At 35.6% G+C, this 10,979-nt stretch overlaps 1 protein-coding gene across 1 annotated transcript; it reads left to right on the top strand.

The window, feature by feature from the left end:
- Positions 1 to 6,770: 6,770 nt before the first annotated feature.
- Positions 6,771 to 10,387, top strand: LOC127084277 (glutamate decarboxylase). The gene is made up of 7 exons (XM_051024700.1): positions 6,771 to 6,935; positions 7,164 to 7,368; positions 8,440 to 8,640; positions 8,746 to 8,960; positions 9,048 to 9,301; positions 9,539 to 9,591; positions 9,673 to 10,387. The coding sequence occupies exons 1-7, from the start codon at positions 6,850 to 6,852 to the stop codon at positions 10,186 to 10,188; spliced, it is 1,530 nt and encodes a 509-aa protein (XP_050880657.1). The 5' UTR covers positions 6,771 to 6,849; the 3' UTR covers positions 10,189 to 10,387.
- The last annotated feature ends 592 nt before the right edge of the window (positions 10,388 to 10,979 follow it).

Below are 10,979 nucleotides of genomic sequence, written 5' to 3'. Positions count from 1 at the left end.
TTCCAAAACTGAGCAATATGCTGTTAGTAAAAGGACTAACTTCTAATCTCATCAGCATAAGCCAACTATGTGACCAAGGATTCAATGTGCAATTCACTAGGGGAGGATGTGTGGTGTTGAATGGTTGCAATCAGGAAGTGATGAGATGAGCCAGATCCAAAGATAACTGTTATCTATGGGAATCTAAAGACTCACTCTACTCCTCCAAGTGCCCCTTAGCCAAGGGAGAGCAGGAAGTGAAGCTGGGACATGGAAGACTTGGACAACTTCATTTAAAAGGAATGAAGAAGATCATATCCAAGGGAGCAATTAGAGGAATCCCAAATCTTCTTACGGATAAAAGAACAGACTATGGAAAATGTCTGATTGAAAGCTACGAGTCATTGTCACCTATTGGTCATCATACAAATGGTGCAGTAGCAAGGGATAAACAGATGTGTGTATCATTGTCCACTGCAGAAGCTAAGTACCTAGCTTCTGGCAGCAGGTGTTCACCTCTGGTATGGATGAACCAGATGCAGACTGAGTACAATGTCACTCAGAATGTCATGACATTGGATGCTACTCAGTCTGACGAAGTTAGGGGCAAAGAGGGAATGTGTGCTTCTGAGAAATTATAGCAACTAATGATGTTAGTTATTTAATGTTTAGTAAGTCAACTTATTAAACAATTAATAGTGCACTCTGAGTGGTCAACAAATAATAGACATTGCTCGTGCAACAAGCGTTTCCTATTCCATCGCTTCAACTTTCAGTCTTGCAAACTTTCTCCCAAAGAAACTGTTCAACTCTCCTCCGAGATATTCATCATGTTGCACCAATCCGACTCAACCTCCTACACGACCATGTCTGATTCCTCCAGCTCTGAGTCTTGCAAACCTAACCGGGAGGATCCTATGGCTGACGCTGCAACTTCGTCTCATGCAAGAAGACCTAAAGAAACGGTCTCTGGATTCTCATCAGCAATCGCACGTGATGAACAACCCAGGGAAGGCTCGAGGTATGTGCATAATGCCATTGCAACTATTGTCACTAATATACTATCTGGCAATCAGAATGTTCCTGGGGTTTCCGTTCCCTTGAACACTATCACACCTGATAATGTTGCATGTCAAGAAAACGCAGTCGTCTTAAGAAAGAATGTTTCTGACAATGCTGAGCAACCTGAGGGGGAAAAATTTGACAAACCCTTAGACAATGTGAGAGGTGAGAAGGTCCGTGTCACTCAAGATGTCAGTGACAACCCTAAAGCTGACACAGTGAATCTGGAAGAATTCTCTGATAATGAACTGTTGACCTCATTTGTCCCTAGCATAGCCAAAAGGGTTAGGACTAGGAGAGGAAAGAAGACTGTGGTGCAGAGGTCCCCAACAAGGAAGGCTGATGTGGCAACTTCTCCCACTCCAAAGGTGACAGAGAGTTCCCTCAAAAGGAAAGGGCACGGGCCTGCAAAATCTTGGAGCAAAGAGGTGCCCAAGAAAATGAAGACCAAGACTGTTGTTTTGGAGTCTGATTCTGATGTCCCTTGTGATGTCACAACATCTCTGTCAAAGAAGAAGCCAACCACTAGCAAGCTGGCTGCTAGTGTCCCTGAGGTACCTATTGACAACGTGTCATTCCATTTTGCCTCTAGTGTAAACAAGTGGAAGTACGTCTATCACAAGAGGCTGGCATTGGAGAGGGAACTGGCTCAGAATGCCCTGGAGTGTAAGGAGATTGTAGACCTGATTCAAGAACCAGGCTTACTGAAAACTGTGACTCAACTCCCAAAGTGCTATGAGACCTTAGTAAAGGAGTTTATTGTCAATGTGTCTGAGGAATGTGCAAATGGAAAGTCAAGTGAATTCAGAAAGGTATATGTGCGAAGCAAGTGTGTGAACTTCTCTCCCTCAGTTATCAACCTGTATTTGGGAAGACATGATGTAGTTCAACCAGAGCTTGAAGTGACTGACAACAGAATCTGTCAAGTCATCACTGCAAATCAAGTCAGGAAGTGGCCTCTTAAAGGTAAGTTGGTGGCCAGCAAACTCAGTGTGAAGTATGCTATGCTACACAAAGTTGGAGCTGCCAACTGGGTGCCCACAAATCACAAGTCCATTGTGTCTGTGATGCTTGGAAAGTTCATCTATGATGTTGGAACCAAAGCAAAGTTTGACTATGGAACCTACATTTTTTATCAGACCATGAAACATGCTGGGAGCTTCAGTATGAAGGGGCCTATAGCCTTTCCTTCCCTCATATGTGGCATTGTGCTGAATCAATTCCCAAACATCTTGATAGACAATGACTTTGTGAAAAGAAGAGAGGGTCCGTTGGCCTTCAATTACAAACTGTTCCTGGGTAAGCATGTCCCTGACATTGCCATGACAACTGGAGAAACATCAAGTGTTGGCAATCAACCAGATAAAGCTGTTGTCGTTGCCATACTCAGAGAAACTTGCAAAGAGCTAGAGGCAAGGAAGCTCACTTTGGAAAGGTTGATCATCCAATTGGAGATGTCTGATGATGGTGTGCTTGGTGAAGCTGCTGAGGGTACAGAAGGAGCTGCAAGGCAAAGTGCAGAAGGTGAAGAGGAGGCTAGTTCTGATGATGGCACTGATGATGAGGCTGACTCTAAGTCAGATGAATAAATCATTTTTTGTAATTCTGTTATTTGTGTGTAATTCTGTTTATTTTGGTCTGTAATTTAAAGTGTTGCTTTGGCAACATTTTTGACAAAATGGGGGAGTAACACCTGTGATGCCCCAGGACAACAGATTGTTTTGCTAAACAGATATTCAAGACAGATATTCAAGATCCTCTAATCCAGAGGTTGTGCTGCAGCTGATGTTCCACTTCCATGAGTGTGAGTGTGTTTTTGTGTGCTGCTATTAGAAGTTTTATTTAACTTCTGTATGTGTGCTGATATGTGAAGTTTTTATTTAACTTCTATGTGTGTGAGTGTGCTGCTACTCTGAGTGTATTAGCTAGGTAAATTTCCCTGCTAGATGTGTGTTTTCCGCTGCTGTATACTCTGTTGTGAGGACAAAGTGTTTTAGCCAAAAAAAATCCAAAGGGGGAGTTTGTAGATGTTTGATTGGCTGCATTTTATGGTAAAACACTAGCTGGATTCTAATGTCTTGACTGATGTCATGACATGTTGTGGAGATGTTTGTTTGACTGCATTGTGTGTTAGATCATCTAACTGTACTCTGATGTCTTGACTGATGTCATGACATACTTGAGTAGTATGCTGCAGGTTTAGCTAATACAGGACTTACTGAATGTCAAACTAGATGTTATGACATTCATCCCTGTCAGCAGATACTGAGGAATAGAACAATTAATGTTCTTCTATAACTCAGTATTTATTTTCAGTCTGTTTATCAAGGGAATAACAGACCTGGCACAAGGCGTACTGTCTGAATGTTAAACTGGATGTTATGACATTCATCATTGACAACATATACTGAATAATAGGCAGGTTGGTTGTCTGCTACACTTCAGTATGTATCTCAGTCTGTTCTTCAGGAGAACAACAGACCATGGCATAAGGCCTTATGTGTAAATGTCAAATTGGATATTGTGACATTTATTAATGTAAGCTGATACTGAAGTATGGACGGATTGGTCCTATACAGTACAATAAATTTGTACAGTCTGTTTTCAGGAAAAACAGACTTAGCATATGGTCTATGATGTGGACGTCAAACTGAATGTTGTGACATTCATTCCTGACAGCATATGCTAAATTGTAGGTTGTTTAGTTTTTCTGTTTCAGCATTTTTCTCAGGCTATTCTTCAGGAAGTCAACAGCTGAGCTAAAATCTAGGAAACTAACAACTAAGCTACAATTAATGAACCTAACAAATAGCCTATTTGTTAGTACCCTAAGATGTGGAAATTATGTTAACTTGCTTGACCTTAATTTCAGGAAATACAAGTACAAGGCCCAAGTGCTGCAATATAAAAGGATGACTATCCTTCATTCAGAACTCGGGGATTTTAGGCGTGAAGATTTTATTGTTTCATATACTTCATTGTTGTATGTTTGTGTGTGTCTTGTATTAGGTGTATCTTGTGAGCCAAGCAATTATCACCTAGATGATTGCATTGGACTAGGGTGTTCATTGAGTTGTAAGTGTTGTGTCACTCTAAGCTTTTAAGCGTGAGTGTTGTGTATCTTGATTAAAGCTATTAAGCACAATCAAGAATTGTTTGAAGTGTGACTTCACTATAAACTTTAATATAATTAAAGGTTGTAATCACTGAGGTGATTGAGGGGGAGTGAGTAGGAACTCTGATCTTAGTGTAAGATTGAAATTGCATTGGGTAGGTATTAAGTGATAGGATTAAACAGTTGGTTTAAGGTCTGAATTAATACTACTAATAGTGGATTTCCTCCCTGGCTTGGTAGCCCCCAGGCGTAGGTCATGTTGGACCAAAGTGGGTAAACAATTCCTTGTGATTATTTACTGCACTTACTTTTTAAGTTCTGTATAATTCTTGTCTGCGCAAAATTGGATGTCATAACATCCCGTGTGACATCGAAAGTCTGTTAACTAGAATTTCACTTATTATCCCCGTTAAGTCCTGTTTGAATAACACTTGCATGATATGGTGGTTGATCCTTACCGTGATGTGGTGTGCTAAAAAATAATTCCTCAATTTTAAGGTTATCAACACGAGAGCCAAAGTGATATTTTATATCTTTTGGTATCTTATCTCCAAACCTTATAGTACCTTCCGATTGAAGTGTATTCACTTATGGGATTCTTGATCTTTTGCACTATAACTACCATAATGTCTAGATAAGCGAAAATGGTCATGTCTACCTTAAGGCTGGTCAAAACGGGAGGTTGTGACAACACCTCATTGAGTTTGGTAATCACGATCTCGCACTCAGGCATCCATTTGAAGGCTGCACCTTTCCTCAGTAAATTTGTAGAATGACAGCGATAATGATTCAATTTTGAGAAAAACCCATGGCAATGCAATCAACATATCGTTTAATTGATAAATCCTTTTTTTAGTCTTTGGGATGCCCTATCTATCACAACCTTGAATTTATTCAGACCCCCCTTTCTATTAGATAATACCATAGGAACTTCCCCGATTCTCACTTAAACATGCATTTTTCAAGGTTTAAATGCATGTTGTACTTCCTGACCTCCTAGAAGATGACCTCTAAGTGGTTTGTGTGATGAGTCTCTTTTTTGGACTTCATTATCATATCATTCATGTAACACCCAACATATCATATATCAGGTCCTTAAAGACCATGTTCTTCATTCTTTGGTATGTTGCTCCATCATTTTTAGACCAAGAGGAAGTATCTTGTAACAAAAGTTTCACACGGCAGTAATGAATTCCTTCTTGGACCTATCATTGGGGTCCATTAGAATATGGTTATATCTAGAATACACTTCCATGAATGATAGTACTTTGAAGACAATCGAATTATACACTAACTTGTTTATATGTGAAAGGTGGATAAGCGTTTTGGATGGAATCCTTGTTCGAATTCAAATAATTGACACACATGTGCCACTTATTGTTTGACTTCTTCACTAGCACAACGTTTGTTAACAAGGAAGTACGCTTTGCCTTAAATATAAATTTGACCTTTAAAAGATCCCTCACAACCTACTTGGTTGCCTAATCTTTTATGGTGATTGCTTCTGGCAATTTTCACTGCCAGATGACACTGACCTCACATCAAAGACTTTCACTTCCCCGGATCCAGCAGTCCGGTTGGATCATGTATGGAAAACCCCTCATTCTACAAGCAGAGACAAGTGTTTGGGAAATGGTTTTCGACTGTACGCAAGGCGCGAGAAGAAAGACCTAACATGCAACATAGCTAGTAAAGTGCACAAAACATGTATACCCTTTCTTCCTTAGGAACACACAATTCCGTCCATTTAAGCTTTATTATCCGTCCAAATCAATCTGACAATTGACAACAATCCACAATCGACACTTTTTTTCTTAACCGTTTCTCCTATTTAAAAGGGAAGACACACCATTTTTGATATATACAAATTCATTATGATTCCCACCTTTTTACTCTTTTAATGACTTAGACATTACATAGTTAATCTTATAGATCAACCCTCTCTCCATCGCATCAGAAACTTCGACTCAGATGCATCGTAACAATGAAAGCTTTGATTCTTTGTTCACCAATCAATTTTGATGCCACGACGAAAAAAAGAAAGTTGGTTGTAATCACAAAGTACTAAACTTTCTTTTACTACAATTAAAATTAGATTAAAATTTTGAAAATAATATTAAGTAATATTGAATTTCATGATTTATACTTATATATATTTTTAAACTATTATCTGTGTTTCTCCATTAGATTTTTTTTAAAAATTTATCTTGACCATCTTCAAATTTTAAAATATTAATAATTTATTTACAAATATACTCTTAATTATGTATCATTTTTTTATGCAATCTCCAATAAATAAAAAACAAAATAACTTTTTTAAGACTAAATTTATAAAATTATACAAATAGTCAACAAATTTAATAATTCTTTAATTTTATTTTATCTAAATTTTTATAATTTAATTTAAAGCATCTTAAATAGAAGGACTGGTTCCGTGTTATAAAGTCACGCGGTAGAAAGTGTCTTTGACTTTATATAGAATTGTATTCAATTGGTTTTTTTTTCCTTCTGTTGAATAGAGTTTTTGATTGGTCCTTTTACCTATTACAATTAATGAGACAAAACCTGTAGCGCACTAATCTGTATATTTATATACTATATATATGCCGTGTCCCCTGTTTCATTTCATCAATCCGAACAACACATTTAAACAAACAAACAAACAGCTCTACAGCTCTTTCTTTCTCACCACCATGGTTCTCTCAAAAACAGCCTCCGAGTCTGATGTCTCCGTCCACTCAACCTTTGCTTCTCGCTACGTCAGAACTTCACTTCCTAGGTAACAACAAAAACCACAAACCCTCTTATACATGACGGACATCATCAGACAAACACAAATATTTGATCAAAAATGTCGATATTATTAACACTTTTGATCAAATATGTGCCTATGTCTGGTGATGTCCGTCCTGTGATACCCGTGTCAGTATCAGTGTCGTGTATATATGTATATGTTATTGCGTTATTATCAATATTTATTACTAATGTTAGCTGAATTTTGTTATAGATTCAAGATGCCGGACGAATCGATACCAAAGGATGCAGCATATCAGATCATAAACGATGAACTGATGCTGGATGGAAATCCTAGGTTGAATCTGGCATCGTTTGTGACAACATGGATGGAGCCAGAGTGTGATAAACTCATCATGGCTTCCATCAACAAGAACTACGTTGACATGGATGAATACCCTGTCACCACTGAATTACAGGTATATACTACTAGTACTATCTTGTTTATTTTTTTTTTATTATGATCTTTAATTAATTTATAGAAAATGTTAGAGCAACAAGTTAGTCAATCAAGTATTAAAAATTGTGTATTTAACAGTTTTAGTACAAAAATTATACTTTTACTTTGTTGACTTTTTTTCTTATTTTTTTAAAGTTTTGATTTATAAATATTATTAATAAATTTTGTTGTCAAAAACTGAATACTTACAACATTTTAAAGCATTTAATATGTTTTTTTCTAAGGCTCTAATAATGGAGTATAAATAATTTATTCTCTTAATAAAAAAATCACAAGTTGTGTGTTAGTTTTTTAGATATGGTTAATTATTTTTTGTTTTTAACAAATACAGCATGGTTGATTAATTAAACAATTCTTTTTGTGGCACTTTCTTTGCTTTTGTCGCTAATTTTTTAATCCAATTGCCTTTTTTGACATTGCCTTAATTGATAAATTATACATATATTAAATGCTTAATTTGTTTTTCTTTGATTTGAGGTCCCCTCCATGGCTATAGTAGATGAGCATATTTAATGAATCCCTGCATTTTATTAGCCAATAATTAATTTTCTAAGTTAACTTTTGTTGTTTTGTATGACTTTTTATGCATAGGAATATATCTTTGAAATGCTTTTTTTAAAAATCTTTTTCTTACAATATTCTGTAAGACTAATATTAATAAAATAATAATTAATAATATATTGAGTTTTAAAAATGAAAAATAAATAGTAATACATTTTTCAGCAAATGCAAAATTTAAAAAGAAATAGAAAATATAATAATAAAATAAATATTTGTAAATAAGAAAATCCATAATATTTTTAATTTATTTATTTTGTTTTATAGGTAAAAAATTATTCTATTTTTTGTTTTATTAAAAATGTCATATCTAATTATTTTTCACAAATAATAAATAAAATAAAAATAGCTACAATAAATTTATGTAAGTGGTAAGAAATTTATTTTAAATTGTAAGTCTCAATAATCAAGTGCTTTAAGAAAAACTCTGAACAACAATAGTAAATGTTTCTGACATGACATTTATATGCAGAATCGGTGTGTTAACATGATAGCTCATCTTTTCAATGCACCCCTTGAAGAAACTGAAGCTGCAGTTGGTGTTGGAACTGTTGGTTCATCAGAAGCCATAATGTTAGCAGGATTAGCATTCAAAAGAAAATGGCAGAACAAAAGAAAACTAGAGGGAAAGCCTTTTGACAACCCCAACATTGTCACAGGAGCCAATGTCCAGGTACATTACAATATTACATATATATTCAAAATCATATTCTCCTTTCTCACATTGTTTGTGCTACTATTCAATTGTTTAATAGCTTCAATTATCTTCCATTTGAAGGTTTGTTGGGAGAAATTCGCAAGGTACTTCGAAGTGGAGTTGAAAGAGGTGAAACTAAGTGAAGGATACTATGTAATGGACCCTGAAAAGGCTGTGGAATTGGTTGATGAGAACACTATTTGCGTTGCGGCTATTCTTGGTTCAACATTGAATGGCGAGTTCGAAGATGTTAAACGCTTAAACGATCTCCTTGTTGAAAAGAATAAGGAAACTGGGTAGGTTCTATACCAGACAATTTACTTTTTAGATTCGTTGAATAATCAGAGACGTTTAACGAGCTGATATGTGAAATTCTTTTGTAGATGGGACACTCCTATTCATGTTGATGCAGCTAGTGGTGGATTCATTGCTCCATTTATATATCCCGAGCTCGAGTGGGATTTTCGTTTACCGCTAGTGAAGAGCATCAATGTTAGTGGTCACAAATATGGTCTTGTTTATGCCGGAATCGGTTGGGCTATTTGGAGAAGTAAGGATGATTTGCCTGAGGAACTCATCTTTCACATCAACTATCTAGGAGCTGATCAACCTACATTTACCCTCAACTTCTCCAAAGGTACGTACTTAATAGGAATTCGACCCGTGATTTAGCATTTGCTAAATCGCGTGGTCAAATGGATAGATCAAGATCAGATGACTCGTATTTGAATTTGTATATCAAATTGAAAATATCAAGTTGAAATCTGAGATGTCTGGTCTTGATCACACCATCAAGATTTCTTGAGTGCAGTGAATTTGAGTACCTGAATATATAAATATATAATAAGTTCTTTAACAAAACTATGAAATGCAGGTTCTAGCCAAGTCATTGCTCAATACTATCAAATGATTCGCCTTGGTTTTGAGGTATTACAACATTCATATTTTTCTTGTAGAACACTTCAAAAATCATGTGATGTACTAATTCTCTGCATTAACTTGTTGCAGGGGTATAAAAATGTGATGGAAAATTGTAGAGACAACATGATAGTATTAAAAGAAGGACTCGAGAAAATGGGGCGCTTCAACATCGTGTCGAAAGACGACGGTGTCCCTCTAGTGGCCTTCACATTGAAGAACCATACAAGCTTCGACGAATTCCAAATCTCGGACTTGTTGAGGCGCTTCGGATGGATTGTTCCGGCATACAGCATGCCTCCGGACGCGCAACACATAACCGTTTTACGCGTTGTCATAAGGGAGGATTTCTCGAGGACTTTAGCGGAGCGCCTTGTGGTCGATATCGAGAAAGTGTTGCACGAGCTCGATGCATTTGCTGCGAGGATAAAGATGATAAGTGGCAGTAGTAGTGTTACGGTTGTTGAAGAGGTTGTGAAGAATAATGGTGAAGTTGTGAGTGCTAAAAAGAGTGCTTTGGAGACTCAAAGAGAAATAACTGCGGTTTGGAAGAAGTTTGTGTTGGAAAGGAAGAAGCTGAATGATAAAATGAATGGTGTTTGTTAGAGTTGATTTGGAATGGAACAAGGGTGTGTTTGTCTCTATATTTGCCTCAATAACTGATTTTTTTTGTTTTGTTTAGGAAGTGATTAAGTACATTGTTATTGAGTTAAGCTATTTCTATGTTTCTCTTGTTGAGTGATTACAAGAAAAACTGAATTATGTTTTGATATTTATACTTTATGAGTATAGTTTTGTTTATTTATGCAGAATGGATTATTTATCTTTTTGTGAATTTTGTTCAAACTATTATGCTCATGTTTTCTGTGTTTACAAAACCAACATATAATATATTTGATGAATTCTCTTTTGTTATTTTTTGATTTATTATGTTTCTATTATATATATATATATATATATATATATATATATATATATATATATATATATATATATATATATATATATATATATATATATATATATATATTTTTTTTTGTTTTAACTGTTTTCTTTAAATTTTTACTAGACAATATGAGTTTTCTCTTCTTTGTATAAACTGCAGATAAATAACTTCTTTGAATGCCTATGAGAGATGGAACAGATTAGGTAGAAAAATGGGAAAATGAATGTGTGAATCATGTGAAATAGCTTATGCGAGCTATTAGTTTTCTGCATCACATATTATTTCCTTATGTCATCTTTCATTTTCGTCTATAGAGACATAAACCTACATAGTAGTGTACATACAAAAATAACAAGAATTCAAATAAATCATATCATTATAATATCTTCAATGTATTGTTTACTTTTCAGGTAGGTTTTGAGTTCCTTATATAGTAAAAGTATTTTGGATT

The sequence above is a fragment of the Lathyrus oleraceus genome, chromosome 5 (genome assembly GCF_024323335.1).
Source record: "Lathyrus oleraceus cultivar Zhongwan6 chromosome 5, CAAS_Psat_ZW6_1.0, whole genome shotgun sequence".
Classification (NCBI taxonomy): Eukaryota; Viridiplantae; Streptophyta; class Magnoliopsida; order Fabales; family Fabaceae; genus Lathyrus; species Lathyrus oleraceus.
This window is presented reverse-complemented; position numbering and strand designations above follow the sequence as displayed.

Bases quoted from the DNA above. Each gene is read 5' to 3' on its own strand.
- LOC127084277 (XM_051024700.1), top strand. From the start codon at position 6,850: ATGGTTCTCTCAAAAACAGCCTCCGAGTCTGATGTCTCCGTCCACTCA. The intron at 7,369-8,439 runs GTATATACTACT...ATTTATATGCAG, and splicing joins CTGTCACCACTGAATTACAG to AATCGGTGTGTTAACATGAT. The intron at 8,961-9,047 runs GTAGGTTCTATA...ATTCTTTTGTAG, and splicing joins GAAAAGAATAAGGAAACTGG to ATGGGACACTCCTATTCATG.